At 32.5% G+C, this 24,219-nt stretch overlaps 1 protein-coding gene across 3 annotated transcripts; it reads left to right on the top strand.

Annotated features, from left to right (window-relative positions):
• The first annotated feature begins 351 nt into the window (after nt 1-351).
• Nucleotides 352-22,345, top strand: LOC113520260 (zinc finger MYM-type protein 4). 3 transcript variants are annotated; one of them, XM_052898050.1, is made up of 20 exons: nt 352-647; nt 1,164-1,557; nt 3,071-3,315; nt 4,362-4,509; nt 4,781-4,936; nt 5,420-5,569; nt 5,931-7,208; nt 7,849-8,125; nt 8,616-8,724; nt 9,404-9,518; nt 10,082-10,726; nt 11,106-11,273; nt 11,937-12,226; nt 12,953-13,163; nt 17,856-17,981; nt 18,466-18,587; nt 18,832-18,970; nt 19,257-19,356; nt 20,084-20,259; nt 21,497-22,345. In XM_052898050.1, exons 2-19 carry the CDS (start codon nt 1,215-1,217, stop codon nt 20,256-20,258), a joined length of 4,797 nt encoding a protein of 1,598 aa, XP_052754010.1. In that variant the 5' UTR covers nt 352-647; nt 1,164-1,214; the 3' UTR covers nt 20,259; nt 21,497-22,345. The 3 variants fall into 3 exon arrangements, with proteins under 3 accessions (XP_052754010.1, XP_052754011.1, XP_052754009.1); XM_052898051.1 differs by having other exon boundaries at nt 4,778-4,936; nt 5,420-5,560; XM_052898049.1 differs by having other exon boundaries at nt 4,778-4,936.
• Nucleotides 22,346-24,219: the final 1,874 nt, after the last annotated feature.

Below are 24,219 nucleotides of genomic sequence, written 5' to 3'. Positions count from 1 at the left end.
AATCGACTAACGGAAAGCGAGGAATGGTTAGCAGCAGCATCCCTCTTCAACATTTTTAAAGCCTAACTGCGGTTGCCATCCCGTCAGCCAAACGTGACAACTACTGGCAAAACCTCTTAAGAGGAGAGGCGATGATAATAGGAATATGATAATAGTGATTGTTACTTGCATGATAAAGCAGACGGAATTGATCATTCATCTTTGCTTTAAATTACAGCTTAGCTTTATATTACTACAAATATAAACGTAGTATAATGTATCGAAGCGTTCTTACACAATTCATGATCATTTATGGGATAATTACGGTATTAATAGCAACACTATTGAAATCCTGAAGCGTCACTTTGTTACCAACATCACTATAAAATGACTTTAAAAAAAATAAATGACTTTTTAACAAATCTGAACTTTGATGTGATTTTCAGTACTTCATCATAATAGAAATAAATTTTATTTTATTAGAATTGCCATTCCAAATAAGTTAATACAATAATAAAATAACTTATTTTATTTATAAAAGGCTGAGTAAGGTGGCTGTTATGAACATCCGCAACCAATTTGCAGGGGGGGGCTGGCAGGTTAATTCCAAAATGGTGGTCGTTTGTTGTTCTTTCAAGTGTAGTAATTTGTAAAATTATTTAATATATGTAAGTAAACACGTAAATAAAGTGCAATATTATTTTGAATAAAGAAAATTTCTTGTATTAATTGTTTGTACATAGAAACGTACTGACTAGACTGTGAATTTATGTTGTTCATTACAAAGGAACTATTTGACATCCTTGATTTTTTTGATTTTCATTAATATTAGTTCAATAGTTGCCTCATAAATAGTTTATAGAAAGTATTGAATATCCTAGTTGTTAAAAATTTACATTTTAATTTTGAATAACTTCAAATCGGAGAATGAAATTAGCGCGGGATAAAACCTATACATATTTAGCGTCTTTTGCTTTACATTTAAGTTTATATTTTAGATTCAGCTTTATCTTAAAGCAAAATATGTATGTGAGAATAGATTTGATGTATATAATTAGTCTCTAAGTATAATCAATTTGTCAATAAAAATAAATTTTATCCCTGACTAGTATAACCTAAAAATTGTACCGCCGGCGTCGTCAATATTGTATGATAGTCTAATAATTTTTCAATGTTGTTTTTAGGTGTACTTCGCTTTTTTATAACCAATGGTGAATTCCAATTAAATTGGAATTATGGATGATAAGGAGCCGATAATTGAAAATTCAAAAGAGGCTGTGATTGAAGCCTCTGGCTACACAGCGACAGATGATAAGCCTACAGATATTAACACTATGCTGAAATCGCCAAGCGAGAAAACTGAAACTGATGAAGTAGCTGATAATAATGTAAAAACTGATAGTGAATTGAATACAAAATCTAGTGCAACAGAAAACTGTGAAATTAGGGAAAGTGAACTTCAAAATCATGTGGATCTTGCAAGTGATAGTGATAATGTTAAGGACAATGAGTTGAACCGAACTAGGACAGATGATACAGAGTCTGATCATGATAGCCAAGAAGATCCCAAAGACAGTGGTATGTTGTTTAATTTTTCCATCTGCTTTTAAATTAGTTAAATTGGTTTTAAACTTTGTTACACATATTTATAATATGGTCTTCAATTATTTATAAACAATAATTATACTTATATCTATAATTCATAATGGGATAATCAGAGGCATTTCTCAATGAATGCTTTTTTGTATACATGATATTGTCACATTTCACTGAACGTAGCAAAACTTAATTTGGCAAAGAGTGAATCAACCATTGTCATAGTGATATCATTGTTGATCATTATTTAAAACTGATATGGAAATTTAAACAAAGCCTTTGGTGATAGATATAAAATTACAGCCTTTACTGTTTATATATGTTAGGATAATATACTACTGGGCCAGAATACTACTATACAATTAAAAAGTAAGAAAATTATTATATTTGAACTATTTAATTTACAAATTAAATTATTAATTTGTATCAAAATTTTCTACATATATAATGTTTAAATAGATTGGCCAATATACAAATATATTATTTCTATTTTGTATGTAATATATTAACTATGAACATCTCAGAATGCACAGTACCTTTTATAGGTTACAATTCATTTACTGCCAAATCCCTTCAAACCACAACATAGCCATGCAAGCATAGCTGCTTGGTGGCAGAAACATGAGAGATGCAGTTCATTTTGTACAGTGTCATAATGTCAGGCCCATAATCAAAATTACTTACTGGGAACTATCCCAAGTTATAGATGTAATCCTAATTTAGAGATAATTGACAATTAATTCAATTTGAAAGTGAAATTTATACCTAATCTTATGAATTTTAAAAGGTAGATAATATTATGTTCAATCATGAGACCTTTAGTAAAAAAGTGGGTAGCTACATAAATTTCACAATATGAAAAAGTAAAAGACCTTCTTCACATAAAAAAAAAAGTAATACAGTATTCTGTCAATAATTTTAAAATTCACCTAATGAACAGACCTCTGTTGTTAAGTCACATAATTGTTTACTTGTAAAAGTAAAAAAAAATTTGTAAGTTTAAGTATTCTTTACTGGAAAGATTTGAAATTGTGTTGCTTACAAAATATAATTATTTGTATAGGAAAGAGTAAAATTTATCTTTATCAACTTAATTATTATTATTTATTATTAATTATTATTATTATCATTGAAGCCTCTTTATCAACTTCCCTAGTCTTATTAAATGGCACATAATTAAGTCTCATCATCTATTAGAAAACTTCATGTAGATAAAAAATCTTAACATTTAATGAACGCTAGTATAATCATTAGTTTGTCATTAGCAATGACATAATATCTTCATTCTTAAAATTAATTTCAAAATGGTTTGCCAGAACCCTAGCTATCAGTGTGTCTCATTTAATCTTGGATATTTTCTTATATTATCTTGAATTAGTTCTAAATTATTACAAAAGAATGGTAAAATAATTTCTAATAATCATTATCTATAATTAATTTTAATTTCTTTTAAAGAAGATAATAGAAAATATATGATTAAATCTTATTAAAACAGAGAAAACACATGAGGAAAAGGAATACGAGGGCACAGCTGATACCCGAGAAAAACCTGAGGACATTGCAGATAAGTTAAAAGAAGAGTCAAATAGTCAAGATGCTATTAGTCAGGAATCTATGATAGAGGAAAATGTAGAAAGTTGTCAGGAAAAAGAAGAGAAAAATGATAATGAGGTTGGAAAACCAGAATTTGAACATGCTCCTAATGTATCTATGGACGAATCAGTAGAAGATCATTCCCAGGTAAATTTTATTGTTGTTGAATCACAGTTATAAGTAAAAATACCAATAGTATTCTTGTACTGGTAGATATTTGATTGACATATTGTGTCTGTCAAATATCTGCTAATAATGGCTAAAATTGATTACTAGCTTCAAAGGGCTTGAACCACATAATGTACTTTTAGTTATAAAATATGCTAACCTTATCATATTAAACATGAACACTTGTTATTTTTTACAACCATGTGGTCCCGGCATAGAATAGCCATCCCTTCCTTTCTTGTGGATGTTGTAAGGGACTACTAGGGAGGGTGAGGAATGGGCAACAGCATCCATTTTAAAACATCTCTAAAGCCTAACTGTAGTTACCAATCTGCCTGCTAAGCATGACAACTACTGGCAAAACTTTCAAGCTGAGGCTATGTTCAATGGTTAAGAGTTACAGGCTGATATTATGAGTTTTTATTTTGCATAAAGGTCCTAGGTTTGATTTGTGACTGGGCTAATATAGGAAACAATGTTTTTTTTTATTTATCTCCAGCTCTGGATGGGTTGTCTCATCAAATATTTGTTACCTGATTCTTCAAGACACAAGGTATCACCAGAGGGAGACTTTGTACAAAAGTCGTTTGCTTGGGCACTTCTATCCCATTTGTGTTTCTACTATGAAACAGTTGTGTTTACATGGCTGTATTTCGGTTTGAAGGGTAGGATATGGCAGTGAATTTACAGGGTACAGAGGAATAACACCTGAGTCCTCAGAAATGGCAATGCATGGTGGGTATCATGGGCTAAACAGCATACTCTGTTATTTACATGGTACTGCTCATGTCTTTAGGCAATGGGTACCATTTTCCACCAGGTCGGCGTTTGTTTGCCATTCTAAGTTGTATAAAAAAAACAAGGTATCCTACCTTGAGGATTGGTTTAATTATGTGGCATTTATATATAAAAAAAATATGACCCTGTACAAATCGTCTGATCCAAGTCAATATTTCTGCAGATTTTTGTCATATGTATGTGTTGAAAGAATTTGACAATTAATGCAATTGTAAATGAATTTCCAGGCATTAGATCCATTCGATGCATTGCTGAAAGACAGCAGATCTGACACAGAAGCTGCAACTACATCGCAAGCTGAATGTTCAACAGCTGTTGAAGATGATGATGATCACAATGCAGATTTTGATGGTGACAATGATGAACAACATCAGGGTCAGTTATTATTATTATTTTATTTTGGGGCCTATCAGGCTAGGACATTCAAAGTGCAACCTAAATCAATAATATTTTTTGCACAGATGTTTACACACATCATAGAAAAGTAAACTGTTTCACAATATTCTAGTGGCAATTTAATCCTGAAGATGAGAAAGGAGAGCTGGCTTAAAATTTTATTACACATAAAATGTGACATTATGTGAATTACACATAATACATAACAATATGTCTGTTAAAAAAATCATTATAAACATGCTTCCAGAAGATCCTCCTCTTGATGAAAGTGGCGTAACAGAACTAACGGACGAGCCGGGAGCTGATGAAGAGGTATGTTTATTGCCTGACACGGAGAGGGAAATATCTGAGGCTGATAAAGCAGAAGCGGAGAAAGTTTTGGCTGAAAAAAGAAAACAGGCTGAAGGTAAACTAATTTAATATTGATATAAGTCTCTTTACATTTCAGTTCACATATTTACAAGTTGTGAGCAAGGTGGACTTATCTCTGACAGAGATCTCTTCCAGTCAATCCAGTACAGTAAGAAAGCATTTCGTTAGCAGCTGATATAATGATTATTCATTCTTTTATAGGTTAATTATAATATATGTAATGATTAATTGATAAACCTATTGAACTCCTTTATAATTTATCATAGAACTACCCTATTTTCTCTCCCAACTCGCCAATTTCGAATTTTCAATTTCATTATTTTGTCATCTATGGAAAGATCATGCCATTCCACAGTACTATTATCACATTATCATTAACGAAAAATTAAAAATGTCTATACAATTGCATATATTTTATTTTTTAATATATTGTGACTATAAAATCATCTCCTATTACGATATACATAAAAACAACGTTTCATACATCTTTTTTTGAAAATTATAATTCTTTTACCAGCCCTAGCAGTACCCAAACAAGAAAATGAAGCTATGGATATTGATGACAAAGCAAGCAAAGAGGCAGCAGTCAACAGTGAAAATGCAGATCTTGAACAAATGGATCTTGATACAACTGCAGAGGATGCGTCGCAAGAGAATGGTAGTGGTGGTAATAACTGTACATATTATGTATGATCCATTGACACTTCTGCAATGTTATGTTTCACTTTTTTAACAGTTTTAAATAGTACTTTCTCATTTATTAAACGACAACATTTGATTATGGCTAAAAAGGGCTAATTACAGGTAGATAGAAAAAAAAATTACTAAAATATTACCATAATCTGTCAATCAACTCCTGTTACACCAAAAAAATTTGCTCGCATTGTCATACCTTCCATTTTATGCCTTCAGGCACTTTTTAATAAAAAAAAAACTGTGGTTTATATTAAATAAACATATACACAAAGCTTACTCTAGTAATAATTATATTAATAAGTATCATATATTTTTTTTGTTTCTGATTTCAGAAAAAGAAAATGAATCGGAAGAAACAATGGAAATGGATAGTATGATACCAAATAGCATTCAAGAGATTAGCCCCGTTGATGCAACATGTGTGCAATGTCAAAGAGAACAACCCTGCTCTTTTCGCTTCGATATTAAGGAAAATAACAGAAATTATATTTGCAATGACCAATGTATTAAAAACTTTCAAACAGAACATCCGGGACAATATACAATTACTCATAAAAAATATCTAATAGAGGAGATAATCTCAAAAGTATTAACTTGCTCAGAGTGTGAAGAAAAGAAAATTTGTTATTTTTATTATAACTACGATGGTGAAGACACTCACTATTGCTCGATGGCTTGCTTAGAAAGTATGATGGCAGATGAAAAGGATAAATATGCATTTAAGAGACGAAAAATTGTAGTGACTGAAATAGAACCTGTAGATGGTAATTGCACTGTTTGTAATGAAGACAAAAAGTGTTCCTATTCTATGATAAAATATGGCCAGCAAGAATTAATCTGTGAATGCAAATGTATCAAGACATTAAATGTCGCCGAGAATTTTAGGTATGCAGTAAAAAATAAAAGATTTCCACGCAAGTCTCAACAGCAGCAGCAACAGCAAGCCCAGTCGAATCCACCTTTGTTAAAATTGAAAGTTATTAGTAATGCAACAGACAAATATTTAGATGAAGCTTATAAAATTCAGGCAAAAACTCCAGGCATGGTACAAGCTGCTAGAGAAGAAAGAGAACGTACATTCATACGCAAATGTGTTCATTGCTCATTAATACTGGATGTGGATGAGAAAATAGTCACTTGGGAGACTATGGACTTTTGTGATGAAATTTGTTTAGGAAGATATCAAAATAAAATTGGATCTAGGTGTGCTAATTGCAAAAATGCAGTCCAACATACAAGCTTAGGAAAGTATTGTGTGAGATTTGGATATGATATCCGACAATTTTGTAACTCTGGGTGCTTAGAAGAATTTAAGAAGGGTTTAAAAATATGCTGTTATTGTCAGAGAGATATATCCTCGGGGCACCAAGGTTTTCTGGCGCCAGTTGGTGATAAAGGTCAATTTAAAGACTTCTGCTCTCAAATTTGTATGGAGAAGTTTGACCAGATGAATAAGAACTCAACACCCCAGATAGTTTGGGCGAAATGTGCGGTATGTTCGTTAGAAAAGGGTACATCTATTGAAGTGGAAATTAATGATAATGTAACGCAACGGCTCTGCTCGGATCCATGTTTTGCAGCTTTCAAATTTGTCAACAATATTTTTCCAGGTAATTTTGTTAGTTCTTCCTTGAATTATGGGACATGTTACTAAATAAAACCTGATAATATTATATTTATTTATAAATAAATTTTTTAGTCCAATGCACTGCCAATTATTCTTTCTGTTTAACACAATGCTTGTTGGGTAGAAAATGCCATTCATGTCATTTGTATGCATTAGAATATATATATACAAATGAGTAAATAAATAAGTATTACATAACTAGCAGTTAGCCCTGTCTTTGCATGGGTACAAAGAAGGATAAATTAGTATTTTATATTAGTTTTAATATGCTAAATTTTTAATATGGATTACATAATTATATGTTTCACAAGGATCTCTAATTTTCAATTAATTTTAAAAAGAATTCTCAATTCTCTGTCAGTTATAAACCGATTTAAAAGATATATTTACAGTTTAATCCCATAAAAAAATTATCAAAATTGTTCAGTAGTTTAGTTTATAAAACAAAAAAACTGGTGTTATCACAATTTTGAAAATTATATATAGCTTATTTTACTCTGTGATAATGTAGCTTTCTATAGGTGAAAGAATTTTTAAAATCAGTTAAGCAGTTTTGAGTTTAATTATACAAATAAGGAAATAAACATACAAAAAATATAGTATAGATGAATGATATGTTGCAGATCAATGTCGCTGGTGTAAAAAATACTTCGAGCGCAAGCAAAGCAAGTGCTTCACTATCTACGATGCCAACACACCTAATTGTTTTTGTTCCAAGTCTTGCATGAACGTGTACATAAGTAATACTCGACATATAGTGCCATGCAACTGGTGCAAAGTGAAGAAGTACAATTTCGATATGATCAGGCGTGTACAGGCCACTGGTCAGGCTGTTATGATGTGCTCACTGAACTGCTTAAATCTTTATCAGGTCTCCGTAAATGCTGTATCTTCTAGAAGGTAAGATTGTAATATGTATGTGATACAGTTTCTTTTTTTTTTTTGTATTGTTATTTTGATCCAATTGTAATGCTGTCGTATTAATATAATTAATGCTAAGTTTATGACGATCAATGGATGAATGTTTGTTATTCTTTCACACAAAAGTTATTGAACAGACTTCAATGAAAAAAATGTATTAAACATAGGTAGATTATATCCTAATTTATCACATATGATACTTTATATATTTACGCAGGAGCACCCGTGAGATATGTCTAGTGAAATAATTATAATTTATATCTTACCCAATATGTGTTTCTTTCAATAACAATATCATTTTCTCTCTTTTTTACCATAATAGTATAACTTATTAAACAAATAAAAATAAGTAGATGAGATGAAGGTACGAAAAGTGAATTCCATTTTAATATATTTGAAACACATTAACAAACAGTAATGATAATTCTGAGCATGTTTATTTCTTATTTATCATCACATACACTTTCAGGACGAAATGTGATATGTGCAAACGAACCTCAATGGCGCAATACCACTTGACAATGTCGGATGCCACTGTTCGAAACTTCTGTACTTATCAGTGCGTCATGACATTCCAGGTATGGTATTATTCGAAATTTGTGATTTCTTTTTTAAGCCAGAATAATGATAAGCGCCACTAGTGGTGGAGCCAATTTGTCTTTGGTATACCATTCCTAGTAATATAGAAAAAAATATTTTCTATCTATGCACATAATACTTATCTATAGTTATAATTTTAGCTAATGTTTCATCTCTTTCTTTCAAGTATATTCTTAATTTGAATTTATTTAATTACATAAATGGTAAAATATGCATATAGCAATGGCAAACAAGATAATAACCTGTTTGATGCGTAGTATATGTTGCATATAGGATTACAGTTACCAATTCAGAGGAATATATTCTGTATCTAGTTAGTTATTCGAGTCTTATTTATCTATTTAATCAATCAAAACATCTTTATTCATATACATCTGTTACAAACCCTTATGATACGTCATTTCATAATTATAATAATTACTATATAAAATAATATTGTTTTAATTTATAGTCATTAAAAGTAGTAAAAGAATTTTCCAATCGATTTATAAAAGACAGTTATGAAGTAGCAAATATAAATATACAACCGAATTCGGAACAACCTTATTTTAAGAAGTCTTTTAAAATGTAGTTATTACAATAACTTTTGATTTTGTAAATGAAAGTCATTTGTAAATGGCATATTTATATTATAAATGTCATCTTTATTTGTTGTAGAGTCAGTATTCTAAACATGCACCACCATTGCTACCCGGCGAACAGATAGATCAAGCTAAGGCCGTGCCAACGGGCGCGCCGCGACGTACTTACACGGCGTCTAATAAAAATAACGGTATACCATTTTATATATTTATATTATAGCAGACGTATGACAATGTCTTTCGTTTTAATCAACTGACTGGCTTTCTATCTTCAACTGAATATTGATACTCATCTATTTTATCTATGCTATGTTTATTGATATTCAGGATAAATACAAGGATATGCAAATTGAAGTGGTAATAAGATGGTGATATAGCTCGAAAAACTGACGACCGATTGCAAAGAAAGGTTCTTGAGTGGCGACCCCGTACGGACAAACACAGTGTAGGGCCCCCCTATTAGATGGAGTGACGACTTCGAATGCATTGCAGGGAGTCAGTGGGTGCAGGTGTCTCAGGATCGTTCATTATGGCAGTGTATGGAGGAGGTCTATGTTCAACAGTAAAGAAATAATGGCTGAGATGATGATGATGATGATGATTGATATACAGGTCTTGTACTAAATGACTATGTTTGTGAATTATATACGCATTTATGGGATTGAATTAATCTTTATTAGGTATTATTTAAAGCACAGAATACAGATTTTACTATGATACTAACAGGTTCATTTAATACATTATTACTTTACAGCAATGCCTAAAGGACAACAGCGGACAAGTTTGCCAGTAATTTCAAATGTCCAATCATTAGCGGGCCCGCCTCCTCTGATGCCGTCAATGACGCGCGCCAAATCCAAGCGGCTCGCACAGCCGCCGCCGCCGCCTGAGCCCGAGCCCCCACAAGTCCCCAAAACACCTCCTCCGCCTCCCAAGCCCCCTACGCCCCCGCCACCGCCGCCTCCCAAAATTTATAATCACGTTATAGTGAAAACTCTCCCCCCTCAAGAGGTGGCGAATAAGGGTACGATGTCGAAACCAATGATGGTGTCTAAAGGAGTGTCATGCCGTCCTCATCCTTGCACGAAGGAATGTCAAACAGACCCGAGTCTAGAGAGGAGGGTACTAATCCCGATACCTGTTCCAATATACGTACCGGTGCCGTGCGCTATGTGGTCATTACCGTTCCCAGTACCGGTGCCAATACCTCTACCGATACCCACTCCTGTATTCATTCCTACCACCCGGAATTCGGCTAAGGGCATCATGAAAGAAATAAACAAAATCCACGACAAGATGCCAACGGATCCATTCGAAGCGGAGCTGTTGATGATGGCGGAAATGGTAGCTGGTGACAAGAAGAAGGATCAGAGTGATTCAGACACAGATGATGATAATGGTACCTACCATGCTAGCTTGACTAAACTTGAAATAATTGCTCTTTTTTTTTGTACAATGGTGGAAAATAAGCACTAACTAATATCTCAACTAATGGGAAATTAAAGGTCCTTAAGAGATGACTGCTTACAACTTAGTGTAAACTTCAATAAATAAGGCTTAAATGTATTACAGGGAGTCAGTAGCAGTAGGTGACTCAGAAATGTTCCTTATGTCTTGGAGACTGAGATTTATATGTGAATATTTATTTGCTGAAATGAATTGATGAAAACTCTATTCTTCCCCCAAAAGAATGATACAGATTGTAAAGATTAACAATATGTAATTTAAAAAAATTGATCATCGTAATTATGTTCACTTATATTAATAATATTTTATAGAGGAAAGCTTCAGTCCGGTGGCAGGCATGGATGGCAATAATGCATTCGGAGAAGATATGCTGCAAATGGCGCTGAAGATGGCCACAGAGTATGAAGACCAACCTGTAGATTTGGAGTCTGCTATGACTGCTAACACTATTACACCCAGTTCACATCCAGGCATGCCTGGTAAGTATTAGATTTTTTTTTTTTTTATAAGTCTATATAATAAAATATTTAACGAGATGACAACCCACTTAATCGAAAGTAATGATTATTGTCTATAGATGTGAATTAACACTGTGAATATCATAGAATACGTTGCTATTTCTGAGTCCTGAATAATGTTTTAACGTTAATTATTTACTCAATGAAACATGGTTTTAAAAACGAGAAAACAATTTTCAACCTCGTTGGAGGTGTGAATATGGGAAACATAATAATGTTCAATTTCAGTAGTAACTTTTTTTATGTGATGAAAATAAATTAGTAGTTGGCGAGATTAGTACATTGGCGAGGTACCTGTGTTATTCACTGGTAGATGAAGATAAAATCAGATCAGATGGCCTATTGCAATGAATTCTTCAGGAATTAATCACGATCGGTTTCTGGAGGGGGGGGGGGACTTCGTGGTGATCGATTTGACAAGATTGTATATCTTATAATAACTTTATTTCCTTAAACAAAATTAGCCTGTAGTACAATATAACTATGACCCCACACTAGGCAAAGCGTGTCTCGTGATCTATTTAGCAATGGAACAATAAGATTTCAATACTAGCGTTCCCCTCCCCCCTTAAACTTTTATGCTTTTTAAAAGGTGCGATTACTGTATGTAATATATTCGACCAGGTCTAGAAGGCGAGGGCATGCACCACCACCACATGATGGTGCTAGAGCAGCAGCGCGCGGTGGCGGCGCTGCGCGCGTCGTCGGCGGCGGGCGTGGCGGGCGTGGCGGGCGTGGCGGGCGTGGCGGGCGTGGTGGGCGCGGGCGCGGCGGCCCGCAAGCGGCCCGCGCCCGCCGCCGCCGCGCGCCCCACGCGCACCTCCAAGCGGCGCCGCGCCGAGCCCGCGCCGCCGCCGCAGCCCGACCCACCCCGCGAGCCTGCCGAGAAGCCCGACGCCAACATGTGCTTAAAGGTCGGTCCCGTTCGCTATCGTTCTCTTGTAGTTTGTACTAAATACAGATTTAAGCTAATTTGCCACATTAATTGTTTTTTTTTTTTTTTGCTGAAATAGTAATTAACTCCGACTGTTCGCGTGCAAATGTGGAGCGTCGTATACGTGAGTCCATCAATGCCTAAGTACATTCTGCAAAAAAAACTTTAAAAAGTTTAATGACGAACTAATAATTTTTCACACGAATAAATAGCTTTATTTGAAAGATCGGTTAGCATGTATATTCCATTTTTAAATTATAGGACAGATTTGAGTTTACATAGTAATTTATCTGGCCACAAAACACGACAGATATGGATTTTCATCATATCAGTAGTCAATTGTCTTTTCAAAATAATGTTCACATTTCCAAGCATGTTTGAGAAAAAGTACATTGTGGCCTTATTACGCGAATGAAAGATCGGCGCGTGCACAATGGAACATTAAGTGACAGTATTTATATCAGCCGTCAACTAGTCTTTTCCATTTTGGAAATTAGACGGCAGACGAGTTGGCAACCGCAGTTAGGCTTTGATGATGTTTTAAGATCGACACTGCTGCCCATCCCTCAACCATTGTTATTATTTTTTTTTAAGATTTTTGTTAAATGACAGTATAAATACTATTATTTCTATTAGCATAATAAGACAAACAACTTTCGCACTCAATATTTAAATATAATATTTAACAATTGTAATATTTTTGTAGTACACGTTTGGAGTGAATGCATGGAAACAATGGGTGATGACAAAGAATGCGGAAATAGAGAAGAGCTCCATACGGCGGAAACCTTTCAAGTCAGAAATACTGCAGCTAACGGCGGATGAATTGAACTACTCGCTGTGTCTGTTCGTTAAGGAGGTGCGGAAACCGAACGGCAGCGAGTATGCACCAGATACAATATACTATTTGGTCTTAGGTATGTTTTAATTTTTACTTTTATAAAAGTCATAACATTTCTAAAATTTTTATGTACATAATTTTTTTCCAACAAAGTTTACTACGACTAATTTTATATTTTGGTTATTCCTAAGTTTTTTTATTTACTTTTTTTGTTAAATATATTTACTCGGTTTTTAAATGTTCCGGAGAATTAATTCTGAATTCATTTTTTAATTGTCATCTGGGGCGTTGGGTTTGTATAAAAATTGACATATAACTCTACAAGTAGTATCCGTCTGCTTCTGCTTTGATCAGTAATTATTTTCTGAAAGCCTTATGTGGACTTATTAGAATTCTACCCAAGATTCAATTAATCATGATGCAATATTGTTTTGCTAGCAATTCAATCCCCATTACTAACAATCCCTTCTCCCCCCTATGTGGATTTATTAGAATTCTACAAAAATTCAACTGTTGGCAATATTGTTTCTTTACTTTCACAATTTCGCTTTTTTGATATACTTGGATAGGGATAGTTTAGTCCATTTTTATCCATATATACCTAGGTCATAGGCCTGATGATGATATAGGAATAAAAAGATCCTATTTAAATTTATTCTGTGGTGAGCTGTCATCGACGCAACACGTGCTGTTCATATATACATTAAAAATACTGTTAAAGAAGAATATAGTGTTTTGTTTATCTATTGAAGTGAATATTTCAAAGAAAACAGAAAATAACAGAAGGAATCTAATGTAACAAAACTGCAAAATTTGAGGTTAGAAATAATTATTTTGAAGTGTCACATAATACCAACCTATTATACCTGACATTCGTCAGTGTTACTAGAGGTGATATACTTAGTGTTGCCATAACAAATATAAATTTTTATCCATTTACAAACAGATAACAATAATATTATGGATAATTTCGAAGATCTTTTTACTCGAATGAAAATCGAAATGGCAAATCAAACAAAAGAAATTATTTCGCAATTAGATGAAAAATTAATACCTTTTACGCACGATATAGAAAAATTGAAGCTAGAAAATAAAATCTTGAAGGAAAAAATTTCTAACTTAGAAAAATATAAAAGAAAAAATAATCTTATTATTTATGGAATTAAAGAGAACGAAAAAACTGTAACTGATCTCATGGATTTAATTAAACAAAAATTAGGGAATGATTTAAATATCGGCCTAGAACATAGAGATATAGATGCTATCTATCGACTTGGCAAGAAAGATATAAATAATCCGAAAACAAGACCGATATTGATTTCATTTGTCAATGGTTGGATTAAAAATGAAATAATGATGATAAAAAGAAACTTAAAGATGCATATGTTTCTGATGACTACCCCAAGGAGGTTCTTGATACAAGGAAAGAATTACAAAAGAAACTTTCCGATGAAAGGAACAAAGGAAACTATGCAGTTATAAAATATGATAAACTGATTATTAAAGAAAAGTCATTCTCTGTAGAAAAAAGGAAAAGGGAAATATCAACTTCTCCAAAGCCCCAACAACGAAAGCAGTACGTCGCGTCCAAAACAAACAAAATAAATGCATATGACGTAATGAGAGGAAGAAGTAACTCTTTTACATCTTACAACTCTGCATTTAAAGAAAATATAAAGTCATCAGTCACCGTAACAGTATACCGTATATTAATAAAACTAATACAAGCAAAACATTTCCCAAGCCGATTGGTCCTCGTGGGAAATTAGACCATCACCCTTCATCTACAAATATAAACATAAGAAATAGATTAAAAAATGATAAAAGAAGATATCTAAACATATGCACATATAATGTGAATCATTGTCATCAATAGAAAGATTTACAACTAACATATGCTCTCAGAAATATAAACTTTGATATAATAGGGCTATAAGTGGGTTGTAATATTGAAGAATACCAAGATTATATTTTATGTTATATTGGACAATCAAAAGGTTTATATGGAGTTGGATTTTTAATAAAGAAATCATTGAAAAACAAATAGTTAGTTTTACTGGTGTCTCTGAAAGAATAGCGCTACTTCAATTAAAATTCGAAGATTGGAATATATCAATAATTCAGGTATATGCACCAACAGAGAGTAGTACAGAAATAGAAATTGAAAAATTTTATAAAGAACTTGAGAAAGCACATACTTTAACTAATAACAAACTGATTGTAATCGGAGACTTTAATGCTAAAATAGGATATCCTAAGAAAGAAGAAAACATCATTATGGGCAAATATGGATACGGAAAAAGAAATAAACAAGGCGAACGACTAATAGAATACGCTCTCGAATATAAACTATCGATAACAAATACATTTTTTAAGAAAAAACCGTCCAAAAAATGGACTTGGCAATCACCAGATGAAAAAGTAAAAAATGAAATAGATTTTATATTGACGAATATGCCAAAACTAGTAACTGATTATAAGTTATAAATAATATAGAATTTCCATCTGATCACAGACTTGTAAGAACAACTTTACAATTAATATTACCGAAAAAAAGCAGAATTAAATTTAATAATATACCAAGGATTCCCGAAACAGAAATGGAGATAACAAATTTCAGGAACTGTCTGAATTCTCGTATTGAAGCAAAAATAGAAGGAATCACAAATGTCCAAAATTACTATGATGTAATAGAAGAAGCAATATTATATAGTTCAACGATCAATACAAATAGTAGAGTTAAAGAGAACAGAAATAAAATATTCAGTGAAAATTCCAAGTCCCTAATAAAACGAAGAACAGAATTGGCATTTACAAAAAATAAAACAAAAGACATATATATATAAAGAAACAAAAAAGTCAATTAGGAAAGACTATAGTGATTATAGACAAAAAATAATTAAGAAAAATTTTAAAAAATATAAAAGCACTAAACGAGCTTTTAAAGAACTAAACCTGCATAATACATGGATACAAAGGCTAGGTAACAAATCCAATACAATAGTATCCAGAGACGATATATTAGTCCAAGCAACAAATTTTTATAAGGAACTTTATACAAAAAAGGACGAAGAATTTAAAGTAGAACAAGAAATAAAGTGCACTAGTAAAATAAAAACTATCGATGTAATACACGAAAATGAAATATATGAAAGAATAAAACAACTAAAATCTGATAAAAGCCCTGGTCCAGACAGAATAAGCAATGAAATTGTGAAAATTAGCACACCTGTTCTACTTAAATACCTTACACAGCTTTTCAACATGATATTAGATACTGAAATAGTACCAAAACAATGGTGTATGTCAGATATATTATTGTATAAAAAGGGCAATCCATTAGATATAGCAAATTATAGGCCAATTAGCTTACTTGTGAGTATATACAAACTCTTCTCATCTATAATATTAAGACGAATAACAAAAGAAATTGATAAAGCACAACCGATAGAACAAGCCGGTTTTCGTTCAGGATTTAGCACAATAGACCATATACAAACATTAGAACAAGTAATAGAAAAATACAATGAATTTAATAGACCTTTATACCTAGCATTTATAGATTATAATAAAGCCTTTGATAGCATTAGCCATAATTCTTTATGGACTGCCCTGAAACAATTTAATGTAGATCAAAAATACATAAATATTTTAATATACATATACTCAAATAATTATAGTCAAGTTAAACTAGAAACTAAAGGAAGTAAAATAAAAATAGAAAGAGGAGTTAGACAGGGGGATCCTTTATCACCTAAATTATTTATTGCTGTATTAGAAAATATTTTCCAAAACCTAAACTGGAAAAATAAGGGTATAAAAATAAATAGGTGCTATTTAAGCCATCTTAGATTCGCAGATGATATTGTTGTACTGGCTGAGACAGCTAAAGAATTGGAGAATTTGATATATACTCTAGATCAGGAAAGTTTCAAAGTAGGCTTAGAAATGAATACTACAAAAACTAAAATAATGACCAACAGCTTAAAAATACCAATTAAAAGAAGGGAAAACAACATAGAATACGTAGATAAGTACATATATTTGGGTAAACAAGTATCATTTAACAAAATAAACAACGAAGAAGAAATAGGAAGAAGATGTAACATAACATGGAAAAAATTTTGGTCCCTTAAAGAAATTTTAAAAGGAGATTATTCTATAAATATGAAAAAAATTGTATTTGACACTTGTCTTTTGCCTTGCTTATTATATGCTAGCCAAACATGGATTTTTACAAAGAAAGTTAAACAAAAAATTACAACAACACAAAGAGCTATGGAAAGAAGTATATTAGGATTAAGAAAAATACATAAAATTAAAAATGAAAAAATCAGACAAAGAACTAAATTAACAGATGCAGTCACACATGCTCTACGTATAAAATGGCAATGGGCGGGTCACATCTCACGATTTACTGATAATAGATGGACGTTTCAAAGTACGAAATGGACAGGACCACGAGGTAAGAGGAACGTTGGTAGACCAATAAGACGGTGGACTGATGATATATTAGAATATACAGGAAAAGACTGGTTTATGATAGGCAGAAACAGAGAGTTGTGGAGAAAGATGGAGGAGGCCTTCACCCAAAGAGGGGTCCATATCCAAGAATCGAAGAAAAAATTACACTAACAATTAGTTATTAAGAAAAAATATAAAATAGATTAGATACTAACAACACTGTATATATATTAGGAATATGGAAATAAATAAAAGGCTTTATTATTATTATTATTATTTAAATTTATTTTAATTTTCATTACAGGTATACAACAATATTTGTTTGAGAATGGTAGGATAGACAACATATTCACAGATCCATATTACGAGAAATTTACAGATTGTTTGGATGAAGTTGCTAGAAAATTTTCAGTTTTATATAATGATTCACGTAAGTATTTTTTGTACTATTTGTTATATTATTCAATAATACTTGTATATAAATTATTTTAATTTTTATGCTCTTATGCTATTTGGTAGTTTACACAAATTCATATATTTGTAAAATTTATCATATGTGTAATGAAATTTATAGCAGCATATAGTGGGGTTTTTGTCAATTCTAATCAAATCGGTCAGAAAAACATGACTGTTTAGAATAGTCATGTTTAAAATGAAATTTACTTGGATACAAAATGTTTAAATAATTCTATTATAATCGAAAACCGTTTATTTTGAGAAATAATAAAAGAAATTTCTTCAATGTACCTTTATTAACAATTTTAATTATAAAACATACGAGTATAAAGCGACAAATGGCAACATAAAAAAAGAAAGAAAAATATTTCGCTCATTGAAATAGATATATAGATAAAAAATGTAATCGTATTATGCAATCTATGTTATTATAAATATGACTAATTTTGTTTGTACAGAGTATATAGTAACGCGTGTAGAGGAAGAGCACCTATGGGAGAGTAAACAGTTGGGGGCTCACTCGCCGCACGTCTTGCTTTCCACACTTATGTTTTTCAACACTAAACATTTTAATTTGGTGGTAAGTGAACTTTCTATGGATTATATTTTTAAATGTGTAATGTCTCTAAGTCGGTTGTATTTTTAAATCTTTTATTCATAAGAACGTCAAACATAAACCTATTGTAAATATTGTTTTTTTTTTTTTATGCTAAATTCGAAATTTAAAAGAAAGTTACTGTCTATACTTAAAATGGATATGTAGAAAAGTGAACTGCAAGAATATTATATTTTCCTTTTTATGTATAATAAAATTATTGTTTCAGACGGTAGAGGAACATATGCAATTGTCATTTTCACACATAATGAAACATTGGAAGAGAAATCCAAATCAACCGGGTCAAGCTAAAATACCTGGTTCTAGGAATGTGCTTTTGCGTTTTTATCCCCCTCAGTCAGCTCTAGGTGAGTGTATATAGATATTTATATTAGTTATGATGACTATACAGGGTGAAAAATAATTTGTTAGCATCATCCATGCTTCTCCCAGTGAAAGTGTTTCCACTAATGGGTCGAAAAAATGTTTTGAGCACATACTATCGCAACACTTCTGTTGTTAGCTAGTATGGGGTACTCAATGGATGTTTTATATATATACATATTGATTTTGTTTTTTTTTTTTTTAATGCTAGTGTGTTAACCAACTAACGTTAAAAAAATGAAATTAACCATTAATTAAATAACTTTACAGAAGCAAATTCAAGAAAAAAGAAAGTATATGAACAGCAAGAAAATGAAGAGAATCCACTTCGCTGTCCTGTCAAATTATATGAATTTTATATTTCAAAATGGTATGTTAATAATGTTTTATTAGTATTATGAATGAAACTATTGTTAGAAGATTATTTTTGTAGCTTCAGTTGTCAGTTTGTTTGCCATCTCCAGTAGCATAAAAATATATGATGTCATAAGTAAGAAGATAGGCGTATAAATAGATTAGTTACGTAATGCAATCGAAATACATGTACTGCGCATAATTTTGCGGAGTAAGGTTGGCAGCCCACATTCTTAATACAATAGCGTAAAAACAATAAGTGTCAATGTTAAAATGAGAAAAGTCGTTCCGTCTTGATTTGAGCCTATGGAAACATTGACGGATGGAAGGATTACGAAATAGATATCCGATGTCGATATTGAAGGATGCAGGTTTTTTCATGCAACTTATAATAAGCTGACAAGTGGATGACCCACTTGATGGAACGTCTGAAAATATTTAGACCAATGAACTAATGTAACTATCTGAAGCCTATGATATTATGCCTTCATATTCTCCGTTTCACTTCATATACCATTTTTTTAATACATGTAAAAATACAGTCATGCAAGTACAGACAATGCTACTTCATTACAAAAAACATGAGTGAAACAGAGGTAAATAGATAGCTATAGATTGGGGAGACTGATCATTAGATCATATCGATAAATAGATTTTACTATTTGTACTTTATAAACTGACATATTTATGTTTTTTCTTTGAAGGGAACGATAAAGAGATTTCATTCATTCATTTATTGTCAGCCCGGAGTCGGTGCGCACGCGCAACGACGTGTTCTACCTGCAGCCGGAGCGGTCATGCGTGCCCGACTCACCCGTGTGGTACTCCACGCAGCCGCTCAGCCGCGCCGCGCTCGCCAAGATGCTACACCGCGTAAAGATGGTCAAGGAGATCAACATCGCGCTGCTCACTAGCTAAGGTTCTTACCGCCACTCACAAGGCATCATCACTACTCACATTCATCTCTCTCATCTCATCATTCATTTACGTAATTTTAATGATTACTTTACATATAAGAAAGTCAAAACAAATAGCCAATACATTATCATTAGCCAATGAAAGCTCTTCATTGCAAAAAGTAATATATGTATGGCTCTAAAATCTATAACTAAATTCCAGATAAATACAAAAATTTAAAAATATACTTGTTGTTTTTATTTTTGACAGTGATATTAAAAGTAGTTTGTAGTCAATTTGCACATAAACATACAGTGTCCTATATTTACAAAATAAAGCACTTAAAAATGCCACTGTACATGAAAGAACATTTTGCACGCTAATAATAGCAAAACATGTTGGATCTATACAGGTCCTTCAATGAATAACCAGTATGTCTTTGTACCTACTATACACATATTTGCAAATAGATTTTATCATCATCATATCAGCTCTGAACTGTCCACTGTTGAATAATGGGCCTCCTCTATTGGGGTGTTTTCTCAATACTTGCCGCGCTTGGACGGCGAGTTGGCAACAGTAATTTAAGTAGTAAAACAGGCTTTTGGTGATGTTTTAAGAGGAATGCTGTTGTCCATCTCTTGACTATTAAATTCTCTTAGTTGCTTCTTACGAAATCCACGGGAAAAGAAGGAAGCAAATACATTTATTTAATGCTTGCCCATCAAATAGTCAAGCTAGTATTTCGCTGGTAAACATCAAACAAAGCAACTTTCAAAATGAGCAAATCTCATTATGTAAATTTTTTCTATGTTATGTGATTACGTTCTAAATCTGAACTGTTTTATTCTTCTGTTGCTTCCTAATTAATTTTGTGAGAAGTTGTCGTTTTTCACTCGTGGAACAAAATATGTACATGATTCAACATTCTAAATTAAAAATTTTCTTTTAAATATAATTTGTCTATAATGAACTCCAGAAATATTATTTATCTTTGATCCTGGGAAGTCCGTGACAACTACGTGGGCCAGCAGGAGCTGGTCTAAAATTCTTTGCCTTCAAATATGTTGAAGCGTAAAGCAATCATATATGGTAAAATAATGTCAAATATATCAAAGATATTGAACCCTTTTCAACTCCGCATTCTAAATTAAAAACTTTTTTAAATATACTTTGTTTATGAAACTATAGAATTATTATTTTTTATTTTTTTCCTAATAGTCTTCTATTGTATATAACATGGTCTGATTTGTTCACAGATTTCCCTGCATCGTCTTCTGAGAGAGAGTCGCGGTGATGAAGCAGGTCCTAATACAGCTACATGCCGTTCTTCAGATCTTTGGTTACTGTATGCAAAGTGTAACAATCGCATGTTCCGCATAAACACAGTAAATGCATAAACGCAACCATTTTATTGTTGTAAAGTTTACAATGTATATTTTTTCTACTTTGTATATCAGTCTGCGTGAGGACGGTCAAACATTAATTTTAATGCATAGTCTATAATAGATGTCTTTTTTTATAATGTTGCAATGTTTTAGTGTTAAGATTACTGTGCGGGACTGTTTATGTATGTACAGATATGGTAATATTTTCGTCATTAATTAATGCTATATAATTTATGTTTTCGTCATAATATTTTATAAAAGATACGAGTCGTAAACGATGAATTTATTTAAATAATTTTCTAATTAAAATCCTGTTGGTTTGGAATCCTTTAAATTTGTATATACGTCAAAGAACTTGCTGCATCTTGTTCTTTTTTAACAGCACAGAATATTGGTCACTTTTCTCTGTGCCAGAAAAGATTTTATTAATATTATTACATTTGTGTAATATGTATTTAAATATTAATAATAAAATAAATAATAGATTAGAAAATAAGTGATAAATTCCATTTTTTTAGAAGACGCACTTTTGTGTTTATAGTAGCGTTAACTATTCATTTTACAAATCGGGAAACAATTTATAATATTCTCACAAATAGAAATTTTTATTACAAATAATATAACTTAGTGAAAGAGTCAGATTCGTATTATATTTTAAGTATATTTGCGTCAGATGTAAGAATTAGGTTACTGATGTGTAAAAAGAATACTGATTCTCTATGATTGTGTTTCATTTAATATCCTAAATTGCTACAAATGTCATTTAGTAATTAGTCCTCGTGCGTGGAGATTTTGCCCTCGCAGGACCACATTCTGCAACAACAAGCTGAAAATAAAAAATATTGCCCGCTGATATAAAATGTCCTTTGTCCGCGAATACCGTTACATCTGTAATGTTTTGCAAAATGTTATATAGTAAGCTATCATGCATAATTTTCATGGGATGAAACCCTGACATGTCGGAGAAGAAAGGATTGTTAGTAATGGAGGTTTTTTTCACTAGTGCTCCGCCTGCGCTAACGGGATACGCTGGCGGAGCACTAGTGAAGGGTGATAGATGAGGATGAAGTACGTTAGTTAGCCACGTACGTCGTACGTACGTACGTGGTTTTCAGGGAGAACCACGTGGTGGTCGACCTAATAGGGCATATTGCTAACAATGGGGCCGTCAAACTCCATTGCTAACAACCCCTTTCCCTGCCTAGTAATGGAGGTTAGCAATATGCCCTATTAGGTCGGCCTCCACCCGATTCCCCCTAGAAATTCATCCATCATAATTGTGTTACTGTTGAATGCAGCACGATAGGTCGATTGAACTGTTTCATCGTAATTTATCATCCCTGGCTGTTACCCCGTCAATGTATACCGATATCGCAGGCAGAGGCGTAAAAAAAGACCCAGACCCGTCGCGCGTTCCAATGAAGTTGCGGCTAAAAATTTTCCTATTGTATTATTATAATAAAATAAGTAACTGGTGGTATTTTATTATATGCCAACGTGATTCGATTTTTATTTAATTTTATTGAGTAGATATATTTTTAAAAAAGACTACTACAAGTAATAAAGTGATTGCTGTAATTTCCTACATAGACTAAGAATAGTAACTGCTCTGTGTACGGGCCTTAGTGTCTGTTCACACAGATTGGCGCTGAGAGGAAAGCAAATATTAATCGTTTAAATTAGAATATTAAATAATTAAATTATAAATATGGGTTATTTTAATACTTTACTTCTTTTATTATACATCAATGCTCCGAAGCTGACTTAATGTACTTAGTATAATATAATGAGAGCGAGAGAGATTGCGTATATTAATGTACTGTCTAGACCAGTGATTCTCAACCTTTTTTTTTTGTTGCGGCACATATTTAACAATTTCCAAATTTGGCGGCACACAAAGGAAAAGATAAAAAATATTTACTTACTACAACACACTGCATAAATAGTTTATGACAAAAATTTTAAATATATGCAAAATTTGGCGGCACACTTTTAAAATTTGGAGCACACAAAAGTGCCGCGGCACAGTGGTTGAGAATCACTGGTCTAGACCAACGAACGGCACTATCGTGCTGGCAACCACACAGTTACAATAGATACAGTTAAAAGTAAAATAGAAAATAAGTACATTAAAATTAATATTTTGCTAAATACCTCGAACAGGGTACGGTACGGCATCTACATTCCCTTTGATCATATTATAGATATGATAATACTGTACTCTTCCAGTTGGTCTAGGTCAGCCTTTTTCAAAATGGGCGATAAGGTCCCTTGTGGGCACTGCAGGCCTAAAGGGTGACGGTAAGAGATCTCGAAAAAAAATGGGGGTGTCGTGTAGAGGTTTGGGGCGTGATTTGTTGATGTTGAAGTAATAGTGGTTTTTAAGTAGGTGAATAAATGGGGGCGGTAAAAAAATATTTATTCTCAGAGTGGGCAGTAGACAAAATAAGTTTGGGAACCTCTGGTCTAGGTGAAACGACTTGGTCGAATTGAAGTGCTTTTGGCCGATTCAGAGTGTATAATCTGAGATGATCTATGTGAAATGAAAAAGCCGGTCTCTGTGAACAGATATTTATGATGTGGCTACGACTATC

Source organism: Galleria mellonella, unplaced genomic scaffold (assembly GCF_026898425.1).
Source record: "Galleria mellonella isolate WM207_F2 unplaced genomic scaffold, CSIRO_AGI_GalMel_v1 utg40, whole genome shotgun sequence".
Taxonomy (NCBI): Eukaryota; Metazoa; Arthropoda; class Insecta; order Lepidoptera; family Pyralidae; genus Galleria; species Galleria mellonella.
The sequence above is the reverse complement of the archived record's forward strand: the minus strand, read 5'-3'. Positions and strand labels throughout refer to the sequence as shown.

Bases quoted from the DNA above. Each gene is read 5' to 3' on its own strand.
- LOC113520260 (XM_052898049.1), top strand. From the start codon at position 1,215: ATGGATGATAAGGAGCCGATAATTGAAAATTCAAAAGAGGCTGTGATT. The intron at 3,316-4,361 runs GTAAATTTTATT...ATGAATTTCCAG, and splicing joins CAGTAGAAGATCATTCCCAG to GCATTAGATCCATTCGATGC. The intron at 11,274-11,936 runs GTAAGTATTAGA...ATATTCGACCAG, and splicing joins TTCACATCCAGGCATGCCTG to GTCTAGAAGGCGAGGGCATG.